General features: G+C 39.7%; 1 protein-coding gene across 1 annotated transcript; it reads left to right on the forward strand.

Annotated features, from left to right (window-relative positions):
* The first annotated feature begins 18,103 nt into the window (after window positions 1-18,103).
* Window positions 18,104-18,619, forward strand: LOC121991545 (proline-rich receptor-like protein kinase PERK14). The gene is made up of 2 exons (XM_042545537.1): window positions 18,104-18,169; window positions 18,248-18,619. The coding sequence occupies exons 1-2, from the start codon at window positions 18,104-18,106 to the stop codon at window positions 18,617-18,619; spliced, it is 438 nt and encodes a 145-aa protein (XP_042401471.1).
* Window positions 18,620-21,968: the final 3,349 nt, after the last annotated feature.

Raw genomic sequence — 21,968 nt, forward strand, 5'->3', positions numbered from 1 at the left:
GGGTGCGACTGAGGGACGAAGACTGTGGATGAGTACGCTGGCGGACGAGAAAGAAACTGTAACAACCCAAATTTCCTCAATTAGAGTCCTAAAAATAATTCAAAAATATTTAAAAATGCTATAGAAATAGTCTAGAGATTTTTAGAAATTTTTAGAGTATTTTTATGCAATTTTTGGAGGTCGTTTGGTATTTTTACTAAACGAAAGAAGTTTTGACAAAAATGTCCAAGCCGAGGTTCGAACCAGCAACCTCGGACCAAACCAAACCTTGATCGAATCCAGCTAGCCAACTATTCCTTAATTGTTTTGTGAATGAATATAGAGCAAAATCTATTTAAGCAGTAGTTAATGAATAGGAAATAAATTGGAATAAGAAGGGATACAGCCGAGACTCGAACCCGCAACCCTAACCAGATCCAAGCCTTAAGCAAGGCGCGGTTAACCAAGTGTTCACGTGGATGTTATTAATAAGAAGGGAAGCGAAATATATATAAGCAATAGTAGTTAATAGAAATATGGGAGTTATAAGAAGAGAACTTAGGGCTTGATTTCCCGTGACCTAAACCTAAACCTTTCCTCACCGTTTCCTCTCGCGTCGGCGCTTCTCGCCTCGGGCGAAACCGCAGCAGCTGGAAGCTAGGGCTTCTTCCGACGGCCGACCAAGGTTCTCCGAGGGGTCTTCTCCACCTCCTTGAGATCTTCTCGTCGAGGAGAGTCCGTGAGCACAAGAAGAGACCGAGAGATCGAGTTATCCGAACCCTAGAACCTTCCCTCTTCGGCTGTGAGTCCAAGGAACCGAGGTAAGTCGCTTACTCACCTGCAGTAAGAGCTGTTCCGTGATTTTTTCCCCCTTATTGCTGTAAAGATTGAGTTATCCATAGAACCCTAGTTTTCATATTTAAAGCTTTGTATTCGGTTTAAGTCTTGTTGAGTAATTCGGGTTCGTGACCTTGCTGTGCAAATCAGATTGGTGTTAGGAAAAAAAAAAAGGGGGGGGGCATGAAAATTTCCTTAAGCTTGCTGTTCGGATTTGGGTTGTGTCATGCATTGGGTGTGGATTTCCTTGCTAATTTTCCGAGCATGAACAGATCTTAAGCTTAGGTTTTGATTTCCTTGATGATTTTACCTTAAGCTTGTCGGTTGTATCTTTCAAGCCATTTATGAAGTCAGGACAGTTTAGGATTTCAGTTTTAGTTTTACCTTGCTAATTAATGTGCACAAACAGTTAATTTAAAGTATGCAGATTGTTAGGAGTTTTCTGGGCATAGATTAGAGTATGCGGTTTAGCTTTGATTTCATTACAGATTTGATCTCCTTATAGTTTAATAAGTACGCACAGTCGGGGAAATTTAGAATCTCTGTTCTTACCACTTAGCAAGCATGAACAACCTCAGATTTAATTTCCTTGCTATTGTGTAATTTCAATTCAGTTGTTAGATCGAGGAAAATGAATGAATTGATTAGATTGGCATGTGGTTGGTAGTTCAGTTGTGTAGGAAACTTTTATACATGTAGTTTCATGAAGAACAACTATGTTGTAGGTTCTTGGTAGCAAAACCTTTATTAGTTGCAAGGTTGTATTTTCCTTTTCTCAAGTTTTGTTTATAGGATTCCAAGTTTCAACAAGATAGATTTTGTTATTTTCTTTTGTTGCTATTCTTGAAGAATGAACAACCGATCATCCTAGCAAGTAGTTTAGATCTTCCAGCCCATATGTTGTGCATTGAAATTCTAGACTTTCGAGCTTTAATGAACCCGAACAGCCCTGTTTCCTTAAGTGTGCAGAGGAGTTTCACTTCCTTAATAGGCAAGAACAACCTTTATAATAAGCTTGCACAACCTTCTAATATTAAGCATATAGTTTATAGTCTTTCTATTACTGCCGTGGGCATAAACACCATGCATATCACGAAGATGCAGTCCTCCACTTTTTGGGTGCAGATTTGAAGTTTGCTACTTCCTTAATGAGCAAGAATAGTTCTTTAATTTAAAGCATGTGTTCCATTAAATCTTTTTAGAAGATTATGAGTAGTTATAAGTAAAGAGAGACCAAGGTCTTGATAGGAAAAGATTAATATTTTAAAGTATAAGAAGTATAAGTTTTATAGAGTTTCAAGTTCTAACTAGTTTAGATCTTTTTAGTGTTATTTAATGGGCAAGGACAACCCTTCTATTTAAAGTATAAGTGACTTGTAGATTCCAGTTTTTAGGGATAGTTTAATCACTGTTTTGAAGGGGTTTTTTCAATTGGACATTGCACTACACTTGTTTCCATGCTTCAGATTTTCTGTACAGCTAGTGTGCTTTGTTTCCATGCTTGGATTTTCTGTACAGTAAGTGTTTCATTGTTTCCTTAGGATAAGTTCAATGTTGATGCATAGTTTGAAGTTCTAAAAAAGGATACATTGCTTACTTATGATAAATTGACAGTTTAGGTGGGATGTGTAATATGGTTAAACTTACAGTTATGGACAACCTTAGTTTGTATTTAGTTAGATCTTCCAGCAGTTTATTTAGACTTGCTGATTTTGGTTTATTTTATGATGAAGTAGGTAGTGTAATCTCTTTAGTGCAGAAGTGTGGATGTAAGAGTGAAGATGAGCATATGTAATATGTTGTTTTGGTGAGTATCATGTATTAAGACTTAAGATGATTTGAATTGATGTAATGAATTTAACAGGTGAGAAGTATGTGAGTAATTTAGATATGCAAGTAGTAAGTTCAGAGTAGAAGTTTAGTTTAGAAGATGAGAAAAGATATTTATATGTTGATCAATATAGATTTTATACTGAGAATTCCTTTCTGACCATAAGTTTAATGGCATAATTGATGTTCAGAATTAAAGTGCTTGGATGTGTCAATATCAAGGATTCCATTTGGTCTCAGCCGGTTACTAGAATCTGAAATTCTAGGTTTATAATTGCCATGTGAGAATTTTAGTGCAGTTTAGATCTCCTTGAAGTGCAGAATTTTAATGCAGTTGAAATCTCCTTGTAGTGCATAATTTTAGTGCAGTTTAGATCTCCTTGTAGTGCAGAATTTTAGTGCAGATTTTTATTAAGTATTAGTGTGCAGATTTTATTAAGCATTAGTGTGCAGATTTTTATTTAACATTGCAGTACAGAATTTTGTTAAGCATTGCAGTACAGAATTTTGTTAAGCATTGTAGTGTAGATTTGCTTTAAGAATTTAGTTTCTTTAGCAGTGCAGAATTTGCTAATAGATAGCTTATGGATAGCATTGTAGAACAAGGCTTTAGAATTCCCTTAAATATGCATGATTATGTGTTACTTAGTTGATTTCACTTATAGATGCATATGGGAAAAAAAATACCCTAACAGTATTTTGAGTTTAAGAAAAATATAAGAAAGATAAAGAAAAGAAAGAAAAATGTCAAGGCCTTAAGTAGATCCCAAAATCAAGACTTTAGGGATTTTGGCACACAAGGTGCTAAAGAAAATGTCGAGGCATTATATATTAGAAGTATTAAAAGATAACAAGTATTTTACTTTTATCAGTGGCACTATACTGGACTCTCAGTTGTCCTTGGGTTGGACTCTCATAGTCGTCCCTAGGTTTAGATAACCTACTAAACCCTACTAGATTCGGGACCAGTTATCTCGGGTCTAGTTAGGGATGCGCGCATAGCAAGTACAATTGTCGGGCCCAAGAAGAAAGTTGATTATTATTTTGAAGTATTATAAGTATAAGTTTTTGAACAAGTAAAATAAGTTTCACATAAGTATAAAAGTATTAAAGTATAAGTTTTAAACAAGTGGAATAAAAGAATAAGTTTAGAACAAATGAAATAAGTTTCATTTTGTTTTAAATCAGCAAATTTAGTTTTCTTTTATGCTAGCATGTTATTTAGATTAGCTTATTGTTCTTTGCTATTAGAAGAGCATGAGTAGCTTTACATGTTTAGCATTTCAGCCTGTTTGATTCCTTTACTATTGGATGAACATGAGTAGCCTTCAGTAAGCATTCAGTTAGTTCATGTTATAGATATATGTACATGCATATCGAGTTTTTGTGAGTTAGATAGCGCTTACTAAGCATTCGCTTATAGTTTGCATTTCCTCTGACTACATATAAAGGAAAGGAAAAGATATAGCGATGGAAGGCGACAAGGTGGCGCGGATGGTGTGTGATGCCAGGACTATGGGAGAGACTTGGGCATTTTTAAGTTTCCGCATTTTAGTGTTTAAGAAGCATTTGAAGTTGTTCTTTAAGATACATGTCATTTGAGATTATTTTTGTGTTAGATTGCATGCTAAGATGAATTCAGTATAGTAAGTATGTATTTTTGGTGTTTGACACTTATTTAACTGCGTGGATGTTTAATATATGTCCCAGCCGCTTGTGGCTGATGTATACTATGTATGTATTTCAGTTTATGGTCACCGGTACAGGGGAGATGCTGCCGAAATTTTTCGGTAGAGACTCCTCGTGATTTCGATCATACCGGTTAAGTAGAGTTAGTAGTTAAGTAGCGGTCATCCTTAGAGAGTAGTATAGTATAGTAAGAAGGGTGGTCGATTACAGAAACACGCGACGATTCCGAGGGACGAGAAGCCGGAGTGAAAGCCTGCTCGAGAAGACCGGAAGTTGGGTTTGGGTGAGCCCTATTCCGGATAGCCGAGATCACCCAAGCGAGCGAAAAACTCGAACTGAGACGAACGGAGCCGGAGCAGAATACCTGGGCTAAAAAAGTCAACGATGTTGACTTTTCCCATCCGGGGCGCTCATAACAGTTAGGGGCGCCTGGACCGAAAATATATCCAGATCTCGGTCAAACCAAGATCTGTGCATTGGGGATAATGTTTTATCCCCCCCAGGGCGCCCGGAACCCTTCGGGGCGCCCCGACCAAGGCTATAAATACAGCCTTGGTCCAGAAGCTTTTCATCATTCCAAGCAATTCATTTCCAACACTTGTACGCTTCAGTTTAGTTAGCTTCTTTCTTTTTGTGCTTCATCATTGTAAGAGGCTTCTCTGCCTGAAGGAGATACTAGTGCGACATCTTCCTTGGATTAACAACCTTCCTGGTTGTAACCAAGTAAATCCCTATGTGCCTCTTCTTTTCTGTTTTAATTTACTGCTTCTATATTTTGCAAGTGTTAGTTTGAAAGTTCGAGAAGGGTTTTAGTTTATTTTTGCAGGCTATTCAACCCCCCTTTTAGTTGACCGTCGCGTTCCAACAATGATGATTTTCTAGGTCCAGAGGTCTTTTTATAGCCCCTAAAAAAAGTTATTCATAGCTTGAAGGCGTCTCCAAAGAGATCCAAGGCGCCTTCCATCGGATAAAGTTTATCCGTCGAGGATAAAACTTTATCCTCGGCTAATGGTAAGTGAAGGCACCTTCATACTGTTCATTGAAGGCGTCTTCCATAAGGCAACTCAGCTCAAAGATGATCTCTTCGCGTAGGTGATTTTTCGGCTAACCGGAGTTGAGCTCACCCAAACCCAACTCCGACCTTCTCCACGAGCAGACTTCCTTCCCGGCTTCTTGTCCCTCGAACGTCGTGCACATCTTTCTCGTCTGTCGGTGTACTCTTCTGCAGCATCTCGTCCTTTGGATGCACTGAGCCCGTCGACTCCCTTCCCATGCCATCCTTCTTGCTAGCTACATCTTCCGCTCGACTTCCTGTATTCTTAAGCTCTTGCACACACAGACGCACGGATCAAACACAACATGACCTAATTGAACTTGGTTGACCATATCAAAACTACCCTGGGGTACTAACAAAATAATTGGTTTTTGATCAATTAGCTGATTAATTAATAGGAGTTATTCGTAAAGCACAATAGCTTCCTCACGAGAGCGTAATCGATTGGGAGAAGTTTGCGAGTGAACAATGGGCTTCTGAATTAATTGGGTGATCTATTAGGAAGCCACATAATCGATTGGGTAATCAATTGGGAGAAGCAAAAAATAGCCATTACGAGGTTTGGATGACTAGATTTGCTCTGATCTGACATGGCAATCGATTAGAGGTAAAGTCAATCGATCGGGAGCCTAATCTATGGGATAAAAAGTGTTTGCCAAAGATTCAAATTGTTAGTTAGAGCCCTAGAGCCAATCATTTGATGATTGTATGGACTCATGTATATCATATTCTTGTTTATTAATAAAGGCATTTGTTTGGTTATTATACTTATTTATATTAGTGCCAAATAGACTAAGTATAATAGCGTCCTTGAGTAGAAGGTTCATACCTATATCAATCGATTAGTTGAATCGATAGTGAGATGATATAGGGAACACTACTCTAAATCATTCCTAGTCGAGTATTAGCATTCAGGGACAATGTTAATACAATAAGACTAGCATGTAGGTCAGCTCGATGACTTGATCTCACAAGTCATAGATATAGAGATATCAAGCTGACACATGGGTATGCATTAGAGAATGTATACTGAATGACCCGCCATGAGAAAGTATCATGGATCGTTATATGAGTGTCATATACTTTCTCATGTGGCTATTAGTATGACTATTAGTCCTTAGACCTGAAGTCACCATGGATCCCTACATAAGGAGTTATGTACTTTAGTTTCGTCAAACGTCACCCGTAACTGGGTGGACTATAAAGGCGATTCCTGGGTATATAACGAATTATGTAGAGGGATGTGAGTGATGTAGATGGGATCTATCCCTCCCATATGACGGGAGCGACATCGGTATTCTTGATAGAGTGAGACCACTAAGTGCATGGCCATGCCCAAATGAGTCAACATTAGATGTTGAGCTCATTTGATCGAGTGAGTCTACTTAGAGTTCAAGATTTAGATTGATTAGAGGATGACACGGTCTATGCCTCATATTGATCAATCTAGATGTCTAGGATAGAAGGACACTTGTCATTATTTTGTGAGTAGTCACAATTGGTAGTCACAAGGTGATGTCGGATCTCGACATTCTTGTAACTTGGGTAGTAATGATGTGTTGCTAGATACCGCTCATTACTTATGCTCCTAAATGGGTTTAGAGCATTGCCAACGTTACAAGAACCTATAGGGTCACACACTTAGGACAATTAGGTGGAGATTAGGTTCATATGATGAACCAAGAGGATTAGATTCATTTGATGAATCAAATTGGATTAAGAGTAATCCTAATTGGGCTAACTTGAGTTCGACTCAAGTTGATTCATGTGTTAAATGAGTCTAATTTAGATTTTGACTCATTGAATCAATTCAATTTAATGAATTAGATTCATTATATTAAGTTGGCTCGAATCAAATGGTTGGATTAGATCCACCATGGTAGAGATTGAGTCAAGTTTGACTTGACTTGAGAAGGAAGACCAAAGGTCAATTTTGACTTGACCTTTTGCCACCTCATTGGTGAGTTGGCATTAGGTGGACCAATAATGATGTTCCACATCATCATGGGTGCCACCTCATGGAAGTTACAAAGCTACTCTCTTAATGATTTCATATTAATTGCAATTAATGCAATTAATTGGTGAGTTTTTGAAAGTGGCCGGCCACTTGGTTTTTGGGTGTGAATTTCATTTTTCCCATTCAAGTGGTGTAACTCCTTCTTCTTCCTTGTGTTCTTCCTCTCAAGCTCTCCCTCTCCCTCTCCTCCTCCCTTGGCCGAACCACATAGGTGCTAGCACACCTTGGTTTTTGGTCATCTCCATCTAGTGTGTCCGTGTGGATACTTCTAGAGGACCGGCGCTTGACGGTCTTGAGATCCGGCATCATTTGGACGAGCGGGAACGCGAAGGGCATCGCTACAAGGGTAAACATTTTTCTCGTAGATCTAAGTAGTAGATCAGTTTTTGAACTCGTACAAGAAATAGTTTTTCGAATTTTATATACGAATCTTTGCACGGATTTACGGCTTTGGGTCCTTCGGGGTTTCCGCGACGCGAAAAAGCGGTTTTCGTGGCCCGAAGAACCTAACAGTGGTATCAGAGCCACGTGCAAAGACTTGTACGAGTTAGTTTTTGGTTTTTGGAAAACAAAAACTTCTGTGATTTTCTGTAAAAATTCAATTTTTATGTTTTTATGGGTAATTTTTCCTTATAGGCGAAGCACAAGTGTCTTGGCACTTGTAGGCTTCGGCTATCGGGAAGAATTTTCCCAAACGGCTTCGTTTCGACCCAAAATCTTTTGGGACAGCGGCCTCGGGTGCCTTTAGATCGCAACGGAGCAACTCACGATGGTTAGATCGTGGGTAGGGGCGCTTCCCCTAACCCCGCAAGGGGATTTGCTTCGCGATCGCACCCGAAATCGCTAAAAACGAACCCGTCGGGAAGATTTTTCCGAAACGGTAATGTCTCGGCCCAAATCGTTTTGGGACAGCGGGTTTAGGCGCTGTTGGATCGCAAAGGAACCCTCACGATGGTTAGATCGCGGGTAGGGGCGCTGCCCCTGGGCCCCGCAAGGGGATCCGTTCCGCGATTGCGCCCGAAACCGCTAAACGGGACCGCCGGGAAATTTTACTTGTAAAATTGTAAAAAAAATTATTTTTAAAATTACAGAAAATAAGAAAATATATAATTTTGAATTATATATTAATTTTGTGATAGTCATGGCCCAAAACCCAATATGATTGGTTGTGTTGTAATTCATAATACGGCCTGCGTGCCGTGATGTGTTTTCGCGTGTTGTATTTATTTTATTATTCGCGACCTGCGCGTCGTGCCTCGTCTTTTATTCTTGTTGTAAATTAGATTTAGACTCGAATATAACTCGAGTTTCAAATTGTAATGTACAAATTAGAGCGGTGGAGGGTCCACACGAGACGGAGTTCCGAGGCGGGCACGAGCAACACAAGGTGGTCAAAGGGAGGAGCTTGGAGAAGCTGTTGACCCTAGGTTGACCATTCGATCTTCTCATTGGCTTGAGAAGATCGTAGTAGGGCCATGACTAAATAGATTAATTAATTAATTATTATGTATCTGATGCATGTTTAATAGTTAATTAATTAATTAGTGCCTTAACGATTAGATTAGATCTAAGTCGTGCACATGATGCACCCTTGCGATTAGATTAGATCTAAGTCGTGCACAAGATGCATCCTTCTCGATTAGATTAGATCTAGATCGAACCAACTCTAAATGCCTAACCGTGCCGTGATACCTATCACTACCTCGATCACATGTATTGTTGAATCTGCCAAAGCAGAGCAATACATATTATCTTGGTAGGGTACGGAGGGACAATCTTGGTCCCGCCTATCAACGCATGGGTGAATACAAACTCAATTAGATTGAGTATTCCTAGTTACTCGGTTGGATCGAGTCAACTATAGGCATTATTCCAACGGTTAGAAAAGATAGGTCAAAATCACATCTATATTAACTCTCGGGCGTATTAGCCAAAGCTAACTCGAGTTTTAATATAAATGCAGATATTGATTCTATAAACAAGAGTTGCATAGAGATGTAATTGGTAATCGTTACCTACCGATCATACTAAGCTTTGGGCGTATTAGCCAAAGCTAACTCAAGGGTTAGTATGATGTGGATCTTGTCCTACAAGAATTATAGAATTCAGTGGGAGCATCATTTAATTAAAGGCCTAATTAGATGATTTAAAAGAATATGATATTTATTTCTGCAAATTTTCTGTTGTAGATAACCATGACGTCGAATACGAACTTTTTCTCTCTGCGTTCTGTCCTTAAGAAGGACAAGCTCAACGGAGCAAATTTCCTGGACTGGTACAGGAACTTGAGAATAGTTCTCACCCAAGAACGTAAACTGTACGTTCTGGAGCAGCCCATTCCGGAGGCTCCTCCTGCCACTGCCACGCGAGCAGACCGTGATGCTTACAAGAAGCATCAAGATGACGCATTCGATGTGTCATGTCTAATGCTCGCAACCATGAACTCTGAGCTTCAGAAGCAACATGAGTTAATGGGTGCTTACGATATGGTTGCACATCTTCGTCAACTATATCAAGGACAAGCAGGGCACTGGAAGAGGAACTTCACAGGATACTTGGAAGATCTTAACAAGAAGAGAAATAAGATTTCTACTTCAGGTATAAATGTTATAGAAGTCAACCTCTCTATTTATTCGTCGTGGGTATTAGATACCGGATGTGCTTCGCACATTTGTACTAATGTACAAGCACTAAGAAATAGCAGAGCATTGACAAAGGGCGAGATAGACCTACGAGTAGGCAATGGAGCACGGGTTGCTGCTGTTGCTGTAAGGACTTATTTTCTATCTCTGTCCTCTGGGCTTATACTAGAGTTAGACGATTGTTGTTATGTGCCTGCATTGACTAAGAACATTATATCAGTTTCTTGTTTGGACAAGAAAGGATTCTCGTTTATAATAAAGAACAAATGTTGTTCTGTCTATTTAAATGATATGTTCTATTGTAGTGCACCTCTGATGAACGAACTCTATATTCTAGACCTTGAGAGCTCTATCTATAACGTTAGTATCAAGAGGTTCAAATCGAACGATATGAACCACACCTATCTCTGGCACTGTCGCTTAGGTCATATAAATGACAAGCGCTTATCCTAGCTCCATAAGGATGGTTTGCTGGACTCATTTGATTTTAAATCATATGAGATATGCGAATCATGCCTACGAGGCAAGATGACCAAGACTCCCTTTAGTGGGCACAGCGAGAGAGCGACTGATTTGTTAGGACTCATACATAGTGATGTATGTGGCCCTTTCAATGTCGCTGCTAGAGGCGGTTATAGGTACTTCATCACATTTACTGATGATTTCAGTAGATACGGTTATGTGTACTTGATGACACATAAGTCTGAATCCTTTGAAAAGTTCAAAGAATTCAAGAATGAAGTACAGAACCAGCTTGGCAAGAGTATTAAGGTACTTCGATAAGATCGAGGTGGTGAATACTTAAGCCATGAGTTTCGTGACTACTTAGCTGAGTGTGGGATTTTATCTCAACTCACTCCTCCTGGAACACCACAGTGGAATGGTGTATCCGAAAGGAGGAATCGTACCTTATTAGATATGGTGCGATCTATGATGAGTCACACAGATCTTCCGACATATCTATGGGGATATGCTCTAGACACGGCAGCTTTCATACTCAACCGAGTTCCATCAAAGGCCGTGATAAAGACACCATATAGGATATGGACTGGGAGAGATGCCCAGGTGTCTTTCATGAGGATTTGGGGTTGTGAGGCTTACGTTCGACGTCAAGTCTCAGACAAGTTAGGACCCAAATCCGACAAGTGCTATTTCATCGGATATCCCAAGGAAACTAAGGGATATTACTTCTACATTCCCAGTCAGCACAAGGTAGTTGTGGCAAAGACTGGGGTCTTTCTAGAAAGGGATTTTGTTTCTAGAAAGACTAGTAGGAGCGCGTTCGATCTTGAAGAAGTTCAAGATGCGAACAATAGCACTAATGCCTCGATGGAAATTGAACCGGAACCACAAAGTGTTGTGGATGATGTTGTTCCACAAAGAGTTGAGGAACAACAACCGGTTCAAGTAGACATACCTCTTCGCAGGTCTGATAGGGTACGTCGTCAGCCTGAGAGATACTCTTTTCTCTTGTCTGACCATGATGACATTGTGCTCATAGAAGATGAGCCTACCACCTATCAGGAAGCTGTGATGAGACCAGATTCCGAGAAATGGCTAGAAGCCATGAGATCCGAGATGGAATCCATGTACACCAACCAAGTATGGACTTTGGTTGATCCACCTGAAGGGTAAAACCCATTGGGTGCAAGTGGGTCTTTAAGAGAATGACTGACATGGATGGACTTATCTATAAGGGTCGCTCGGTAGCTAAAGGTTTCAAGCAGATTCATGGTATTGACTATGATGAAACCTTTTCTCCAATAGCGATGTTTAAGTCCATTCGGATCATGCTTGCTATTGCAGCTTACCTTGACTATGAGATATGGCAGATGGATGTCAAAACCGCGTTTCTGAATGAAACCTACTCGAGGATGTGTACATGACACAACCTGAGGGTTTTGTAGATCCACAACTAGTAGAGTATGCAAGCTGCATAGGTCCATTTATGGACTAAAGCAAGCTTCTCGGAGCTGGAATCTTCGATTTGATGATGCAATCAAACAGTTTGGTTTCATCAAGAACGAAGATGAGCCTTGTGTCTACAAGAAGGTTGTAGGGGACATAGTTGTCTTCCTCATACTGTATGTGGATGACATACTACTCATTGGGGAGGACATCCCTATGCTTCAGTCTGTCAAGACATGGCTAGGGAGTTGCTTCTCAATGAAGGACTTAGGTGAGGCATCTCGTATTCTTGGGATACAGATCTATAGAGATAGATCTAAGAGATTGCTTGGCCTAAGTCAGAGTACATATATTGACAAGGTACTCCTTCGGTTTGCCATGCAGAACTCCAAGAAGGGATTTCTGCCGATGTCACATGGCGTGAGTCTTTCGAAGACTCAAGGTCCCTCTTCTAGAGAGGAGAGAGACCGCATGGATCAGATCCCTTATGCCTCAGCCATAGGATCGATCATGTACGCCATGCTGTGTACTCGACCTGATGTCTCGTATGCTTTGAGCATGACGAGCAGATACCAGTCAGATCTAGGTGAAAGTCACTGGATAGCGGTCAAGAATATTCTTAAGTACTTACGAAGGACTAAAGAATATTTCTTGATATATGGAGGCAATGATGAGCTAACTGTAAAGGGTTACAGTGATGCCAGCTTTCAGACCGATCAGGATGATTACCGATCGCAGTCAGGGTTCGTATTTTGCATTAATGGTGGTGCTGTCAGCTGGAAGAGTTCGAAGCAGGATACAGTAGCTGATTCTACAACAGAAGCCGAGTACAAAGGAGGCAGTTTGGATCCGCAAGTTCATCACTGAACTTGGGGTGGTTCCTAGCATCGCTGACCCAGTTGAGCTCTATTGTGACAACAATAGAGCTATAGCACAGGCGAAGGAACCTCGCTCACACCAGCGGACCAAGCACATACTACGACGCTTCCATCTCATTCGAGAGATTATCGATAGAGGAGATGTGAAGATTTGCAGAGTACCTACAGAGGCTAACATCGCAGATCCCTTGACCAAGGCTTTGGCACAGAGGAAGCATGATGGTCACACTAGGTCTTTAGGCCTTAGAGCCTATACTGATTGGCACTAGTGCTAGTGGGAGATTGTTAGTTAGAGCCCTAGAGCCAATCATTTGATGATTGTATGGACTCATGTATATCATATTCTTGTTTATTAATAAAGACATTTGTTTGGTTATTATACTTATTTATATTAGTGCCAAATAGACTAAGTATAATAGCGTCCTTGAGTAGAAGGTTCATACCTATATCAATCGATTAGTTGAATCGATAGTGAGATGATATAGGGAACACTACTCTAAATCATTCCTAGTCGAGTATTAACATTCAGGGACAATGTTAATACAATAAGACTAGCATGTAGGTCAGCTCGATGACTTAATCTCACAAGTCATGGATATAGAGATATCAAGCTGACACATGGGTATGCATTAGAGAATGTATACTGAATGACCCGCCATGAGAAAGTATCATGGATCGTTATATGAGTGTCATATACTTTCTCATGTGGCTATTAGTATGACTATTAGTCCTTAGACCTGAAGTCACCATGGATCCCTACATAAGGAGTTATGTACTTTAGTTTCGTCAAACGTCACCCGTAACTGGGTGGACTATAAAGGCGATTACTGGGTATATAACGAATTATGTAGAGGGATGTGAGTGATGTAGATGGGATCTATCCCTCCCATATGACGGGAGCGACATCGGTATTCTTGATAGAGTGAGACCACTAAGTGCATGGCCATGCCCAAATGAGTCAACATTAGATGTTGAGCTCATTTGATCGAGTGAGTCTACTTAGAGTTCAAGATTTAGATTGATTAGAGGATGACACGGTCTATGCCTCATATTGATCAATCTAGATGTCTAGGATAGAAGGACACTTGTCATTATTTTGTGAGTAGTCACAATTGGTAGTCACAAGGTGATGTCGGATCTCGACATTCTTGTAACTTGGGTAGTAATGATGTGTTGCTAGATACCGCTCATTACTTATGCTCCTAAATGGGTTTAGAGCATTGCCAACGTTACAAGAACCTATAGGGTCACACACTTAGGACAATTAGGTGGAGATTAGGTTCATATGATGAACCAAGAGGATTAGATTCATTTGATGAATCAAATTGGATTAAGAGTAATCCTAATTGGGCTAACTTGAGTTCGACTCAAGTTGATTCATGTGTTAAATGAGTCTAATTTAGATTTTGACTCATTGAATCAATTCAATTTAATGAATTAGATTCATTATATTAAGTTGGCTCGAATCAAATGGTTGGATTAGATCCACCATGGTAGAGATTGAGTCAAGTTTGACTTGACTTGAGAAGGAAGACCAAAGGTCAATTTTGACTTGACCTTTGCCACCTCATTGGTGAGTTGGCATTAGGTGGACCAATAATGATGTTCCACATCATCATGGGTGCCACCTCATGGAAGTTACAAAGCCACTCTCTTAATGGTTTCATATTAATTGCAATTAATGCAATTAATTGGTGAGCTTTTGAAAGTGGCCGGCCACTTGGTTTTTGGGTGTGAATTTCATTTTTCCCATTCAAGTGGTGTAACTCCTTCTTCTTCCTTGTGTTCTTCCTCTCAAGCTCTCCCTCTCCCTCTCCTCCTCCCTTGGCCGAACCACATAGGTGCTAGCACACCTTGGTTTTTGGTCATCTCCATCTAGTGTGTCCGTGTGGATACTTCTAGAGGACCGGCGCTTGACGGTCTTGAGATCCGGCATCATTTGGACGAGCGGGAACGCGAAGGGCATCTCTACAAGGGTAAACATTTTTCTCGTAGATCTAAGTAGTAGATCAGTTTTTGAACTCGTACAAGAAATAGTTTTTCGAATTTTGTATACGAATCTTTGCACGGATCTACGGCTTTGGGTCCTTCGGGGATTCCGCGACGCGAAAAAGCGGTTTTCGTGGTCCGAAGAACCTAACACAAATGCAGTTCTTCTTTTCCACCAGTTCTTGAGCTTTTGGAAGATAAGTATTGCTACACTTTCCAACCGATCATGAGGCAATCCAAAGCAATAAGAGATCAAGCAAGCAAAATTTTTCATTTGTATTATGCATTTATTTCTTGCTTTCATTGTATTTTTGTTGTGAGATTGTACAAGGCTTCTTTGCCTCCTAATTGTTTCCGAGAAGAAGTAGATTTCATAGTGGATGAGATCATGAGGAGAGTGGACCTTTACATTAGTCATCATAAGGAGGTGGATGCCAAGTAAAATCAACGAGTTAGCGATTACTTCAAGTTTCTGCTGCAATAAAATCATCTTTGAAGCGATCGGAACTAATTACTCTCCTCTAGCTCCCGAAGTGTCCTAACAATTCTACAAGTATCAATAATTAGGTTCTTTATGGTAGTCGATTAATGAAAGCTAGTAATCGTATGGGAGGCAAAAATCAACCCAAACAATAATCCTATAAAGGTGGATTTCGACGTGATTTGAAAATTCGGTTCTTGAAGGTTTGGAGACAAAGTGTTGTTGTATTTCCCACCATTAAGAGGCAATCCAAAGTCGCAACAAAGTATCCAAAGCAAAGTTTTCTCAATTTGTAAAGTGTTTTACTTTTATTTATATTTGTTTTTTTTTTTGTGTTGTTTGTGTTGCTTGTAAACAATAAGTGTTGTATGAGGCTTCTTCGAGTTCAAAAGGTATCCGAAAAGGAGAATGATAGTGATGACAGATCGCTAGCTGCAGTGTTGGTGCAATCAACATCTAGGGGTTTGATATTTGATAATGTATTTGTCTGGTCAGTTTGACTAAAGGTTAATTCAAATAAAATTTGATATTTGGAAGAGAGAAGTCTAGTCAGTACTAGATGACTAACAAGAGAAAGTCCTAACTGAATGTTAGACAAGTGAGAAGTCTACTGCATGACTTGTTCTAACTGGAGGTTAGACAAAGAAAAGTCTTAACTGGAGGTTAGGCAAATGAGAAATATATTGAATTACTAGCCCTAACTAGAGGTTAGGCAAGAAATTTCTAATTAGAGGGAATGTGCAAGAAGTCTTGGTAGATCGAGGACATCGAGCGAGAAGTCTTGGGGTCGAGGATACTGATAACTAATATTTTTATGTATTATTTTGACTCTTATATTTGACATTTTTATCCTCTTGTACACTTGATTCTGTATTATATCGTATTTTACGAATATGAATATATTTTTGGCTTAATCATAAATTTTTCTAAATTTTAGTATTATTTCATAATTTTGTAGGGAATTAAAAAAGGAATTATGATCGAGTCAGATCAAATTCAACTTAATTTAGATGTCAAATAGAGGAAATCAAACTGAATTAATATGAACCATTGATCTAGATTTAGAAAGATCTTATTCCTTCATTCAAATCTAAATATCCTATCCTTGATCCAAATTTAAAATAATATGAACCTTTGCTTTATGAAGAAGGAGATCAAGTCACCATCATTTCTATCATCAAATCTGAACCTCACATCCTCTCCTATTGAGTATATGGGCTAGATAAGAGGGGGAAAAAAAACAAAAAAGCCCCTTCCTCTTCTTCTCACGCGGACTAACAGAAAGGGATCGCATGCAGCTTCTCCACACGGCGAAGCTTCGACGGTGCCTTCTCCCTTTCTTCTTCCTCCTTCACCAACGGCCGACGGCCACCACCACTTTCTTCATCGCCTCCGTCCGGCCAGCTATCTCATCAATTCATCCATGGCCCTTATCTGCTCTTCCCGAACTCACGCTCAATCTCACGCGAAGCTCAGAGAAGGGAACAACTTTCTCCACGCAGCCACCCTCGGACGCAACCGTCGACATCCACCACGATTGAGGGAGAAGCTCATCGAAGCTTGGGTGATGTGCTTTTTGGTTGTGTTCCTTTCATATGTTGGTTGATTGGTTGAGTTAATCATTTGGTTGTTGAGTATGTTAAATGTTGGTATCAAATGGAGTTAAGATTTCATGTATTAGTTTCAACTTAATTAATGCTCACAACATGTTGTTAAAATATCTCAACCAATTGTGTTATTCTAATTGATACAATTTCTTTAGTTTAATTCAATGCAATGCTTGTTAGTTTAGTGATTTATGTTTCCATGATGCTGGTTCATCATTTGGATGTCGTTAGGTTTTATTAGATTTCTTTAATACTTTAGTTTTCGTTTTATGCTTAGTTTTTTTGATACTTTACTTCATGTTGTCTTTTATTTTCTGCAATTGTAGTTAGGTTAGACTTATCTCTCACTATTTGTATTGTCTTTCATTTATTAGATTATGTTTCATTTAATACTTTGCTATTTCATTTCTTAGTTTAATTGTATTGATAATGAAACTCATAGCGTCTGATAATACATTGTGGATTAATTATTAGCACTTATTTAGATTTCATTCAAGCATTAGATTAGATTCCTACTTATTTTACTTTTTATTTGTTAGATTTAGAATAAAAAATCAAACAACACTCATTTTCATATTAAAAACCCTAAAAATATAAATAACAAGCAATATTATATTACCATCCTATCATTGCATTCGTTGGGAGATCGACTCGAGTTGACCCTATGCTATATTAGCATAGATGGATTCGATATTTAATTCTTTTGATATCAGGCAAAAAGAGGTTTTCCATTTATATTTTTGTATTTATTTTTTGTTTGTATTGTATTCTTATTGTATTATATTTTTGCACTACACCAAAACTTTTGAATCGACCACTATCATTTTTTCGATTTGCTTATTAGAAATTGTACTTAAATATTTATTATTTGTGCTTGTATCTTAAATTGTAAGGCGAATTTCTCCATCTCTGAAAAAACTTCCAGAAAGGAGACCGTTAGTTGACTCTCGTTGAGTGTGTAGACCTTAGAGGTACTGATTCTGGGTGATGATATGGAAAGGGGCCCAAAGGGAATTAAGAAAAAGAGGAGAGGACATTTCGGTTTTTTGGGGCTTGAGTAGGGTTTGGTGATTAAAAGGGCACTGTTCATCATCCAGGGAGGGAGAGAGCTCGTGTTGTGGTTTTCGACCGCCAAGAAGAGGAGGGTCTTCTTCCTCCTCAGAGTGCTCGGCGACGACGAGGCTGGCCGCCCATGGCTCCGATCCCCTCGTTTTCTTCTTCCGGTCACTGCCTCTCCTCTCATCCTCTCCTAGACAGTGTTCGCCACAGCATCTGGCAGCTACCATCGCAGCCGACCACCGGGACATGTCTTACCGTCGCCTGCCACCTCTGACAGCCAGCCGTCGCACCTCCTCTACTCCTCTACTCCTCTTTCTCATCTCCTCCCCTTCCCTCCGATGCTGACGTCGCCAAGGAGCGTGGTCACATCCAGCAATTATCGCCGCTGCCTCCAGCGACCACCATCGCAACCACCTCCGGCAGCCACCGCCATCGCCGCCTCCCGCAGCTACTACAGTGGCCTCCGGCGGTCACCACCTTGCCACCTTTGGCGGCTATCTCTGTCGTCATCTCCAGGGACTACCACAGCCACCTCCAGCGGTCGTCCTCGCCACCTCCAGCGGCCTTCACCACTGACGCCGCCTCCAGCATCCACCAGCCCTTCACGCCGCTGCCACCTCCACCACCGGCCGACCCACGACTTCCATGATTTGTATTATGTTTTGTGTGTTGTGTTCCGGCCATCAAGCCGCTGAGTTATTGATATTATCTGGTCTACATGTCGTATGCCGGCCTGCGAGCCGTTGTGGTATTCCAGCCTAGGTGTCGTTATCATGTATCGGCCTACGGGCCGCCTTCTGGATCCATGTTGCACCGGATTCCATGTCATCTCTCTCAGATCCGGCTCCTCAGCTGGTTCACGTCCATCTACCCGTCAGGGCCACGACGACTCGATCCATACTGCGATCAGCTCACGAACCCATTCGAGAGCGCCCCCCGGGGCCAGGGTACGTCGTCGTACTCATTTTGTACTTATTTTATTGTCTTGTTACTAGTCGGCTGCTTATGTATTTGTGGGACTCGCCTCAAGCGTCGGGGTACCAGAGACCGAGGCAACCCGATCGCTGGCTGTAGGTAACATTGACCGGAGGACTTCTAATGACTTGGTCAACACAGAGGACAACTCACCATCCGGATCATGGAGATGCGGTTAACATTCCAGACACGTCACAGGTTTATCTTCTCAACTTTCTGATAGAAACACTGGGGGTTGAGAATCAAGTAAAATCCTACATATATTTTTTCCTTGCTTTATTTATATGATGGTGTTACTAATTTGATAGAACAAATGAAAGAATGATAAAAAAAATGATCAAAATTTACCCTCTCTTTCAATAACACCAATTTTATAAGTAGACTATGAAATAGTCATCTTGGGAGGCAATGAATCAAATAAAATCAATTTATCTTGTGCCATGTGTTTCTTTTGTTATGCATTTTATTTCCGCTACGTGTTAACTTTTTATAGACAAGCATAAAATCGAGATGAGGCGATCGAAATATTCATCTCCTCTGGCTCATACGGCCCTGACACAAATTACTTTATAACTTTGAAAATAATAGCAAAAATGACAAAATGACGCCTGGAATTATAATATTGACAAAATGATGGGAGGCATAAAGAAAGTAGAGACCGGACGAGACACACGTCGACGTCCGCAGCGGAAGGACTGGACGGTCGAAGTCCAAGCAACGTGATTGGCTGCCACCAAATCTTCAGAGGCGGGTCCCACAACGATCTCGGCCCTCGTGGCGCACCCCCATCGCTTCATTCCTTCCGCCCCACGCCTCCGCGTCAACGACAGCAGCGCCTCCCCCCATCCAAAGATAACGCGGGTCCCACCGCCGCCCATCTCCATCCGATCCATCGCAACCGTCCGCTGTGGATATGCTTGCGCTCCTCGTCCGTCGGATCGCCCTCGAGGACCGGGCCGTGAATGGCGGTGTCGTCCGTTTCGGGCGAAGTGTCGGAACGACAGCCCTCGAAGTGGTCATTAATTACGGTTACGCCATCCTCGATGTTCAGGATAAGGACTTCCAGTTCAATTTTACCCGAGTTCTCACCATTCGGGTGACTGGATTCAAGATGGACCCCGCCCCCATGAGTAGGATGCGATTATGTCGGGACCCACCCCTTCGATTTCTTTGGCGCCAAGTTGATACACCAACAATTTGTTAAACCACGTATCTAATTTTTCAAATATTCAAATCTTGCCGTTGATTTTTAAATAACTAAATTAGACCTATCCACTTACCTAAACCTAAATAAAAAAAATATATTAAAAAAGACCTCAAGGTGGCTGAGGCTCGGTGCTCGACTTCACGTTACTCGGTCACTTGACTAGGCAGTCGCTCAACTACACTAATAAATGAAATCATAATCAGAGTTAAGCGGTCACTTGCTTAATTCTTCATTATGATCGAGATTAAATTCTATCGAAGGATCCCTTTATAGAATTTATTTCGGAAACGAGGAATGAAGAGATATAACATAGTCAAGAAGTAGCATCTCTAACTTTGTCTATCAAAGAGCGAGGGAGAAATATATAAACAAAGATAGACGAGATACGTTGATGTATGACATATCGATCGAATCCTAAGGATTAGGTCGACAACATTATCCATTGCATGAATACAATAAACCTTTTGTATGTGGGGGACTCCTACCTATCTTTACAACCTTGTGCATAATGCATCCTATCTTTAATTACAATTTTGCATGTGCATCCTCTAAAACTTTATTTTTTTCAAAAGGACCCTTAAAATTTTTAAATTATTTAAAATGCATATATATATATATATATATATATATAAAACAAGTACATTTACAAGTGGGGCAAGGTGGGAGTAGGTTTGATTATCTCTCTAGAAACTTAACAACATGAATAATATTTTATATCGAATCACATTTTGTTTATAATGTTATTATTCTGATCCTATTTGTAGTGAATTTAAATTTATTTCTTGTGTTATTAATATGTGAAATTGATATTAAAATGTCATGACACGATTTGCATGATTTGTCACTAATTGTCAAACCCTATTTTGACCATCCATCGTGATTCTTCATGAAGATATAAATCTGTGTTCTCTTGCTTAAGTTAGAAGATTCTTATATTTTGCTGACAGTATCTTTGAAAAAAAAAAAGAGTTTTATAATAATGATAACATTGTTATTTTTATATGTAAATGTTAATATATATAAATCATAAAATACTCTTAACCGATTAAATTTCCATTAATGATAATTAATTGCTTTTGCGGTCCAATCTTATCCAATTGTGTTTTGTCAACGATTAATTAATTATGCACGCAATGGCCTCGTCTTATAAAAATGATTATATATATATATAATTTTCTTTCTCCTCATAATTTTTTAAAATTAATTTTTAAATGGATGATAAATTAGGAGTGTAAATGATCCAAGTCACTCATGAACGGCTGGGTCAAGACTCAACTCGCGTTTAAAGTTGATCCAGCTCGAGTCAGTTTGATTTTTAATTCAATTATTATTGGATTGATGGTTCATCGTGTCAAATGAACAAATAAAAAAAAATATTTTATAATATATAATATATAAATTTATTTATTAATAAATAAATAAAATCGAGCTCGGGCTCAAGCTTAAGCTTGAGCCTATAATTAAATATGAAGTTCAAACTCAAATTGAGATAGCATAAATCGAATCGAGCTAAGCTTTAGGCTAATTCAAGCTCGGCTTAATCGTTTACATTCGAATGCCAAACCACTAATTTATAGAGGAATGCAAGAGAATATTTATAGAGGAAAATTGAATTTGCCAAACACTCTTCTAAAGTCCTATCCATGTTGATAAATTTTAAATTAACTTAATCCAACTTTTAAGGTAATCAACTTTTAATTAATTATTTTTTCAAAACCTAATCTCGGCATTATGGATAATGGTGCATGACACGTTAATTAAAGAGCAAAAATATTGAAAAGGATGCGCTTATTTTTATTTTAGGCAAAGACATCCT

Source organism: Zingiber officinale, chromosome 6B (genome assembly GCF_018446385.1).
Source record: "Zingiber officinale cultivar Zhangliang chromosome 6B, Zo_v1.1, whole genome shotgun sequence".
Lineage (NCBI taxonomy): Eukaryota > Viridiplantae > Streptophyta > Magnoliopsida > Zingiberales > Zingiberaceae > Zingiber > Zingiber officinale.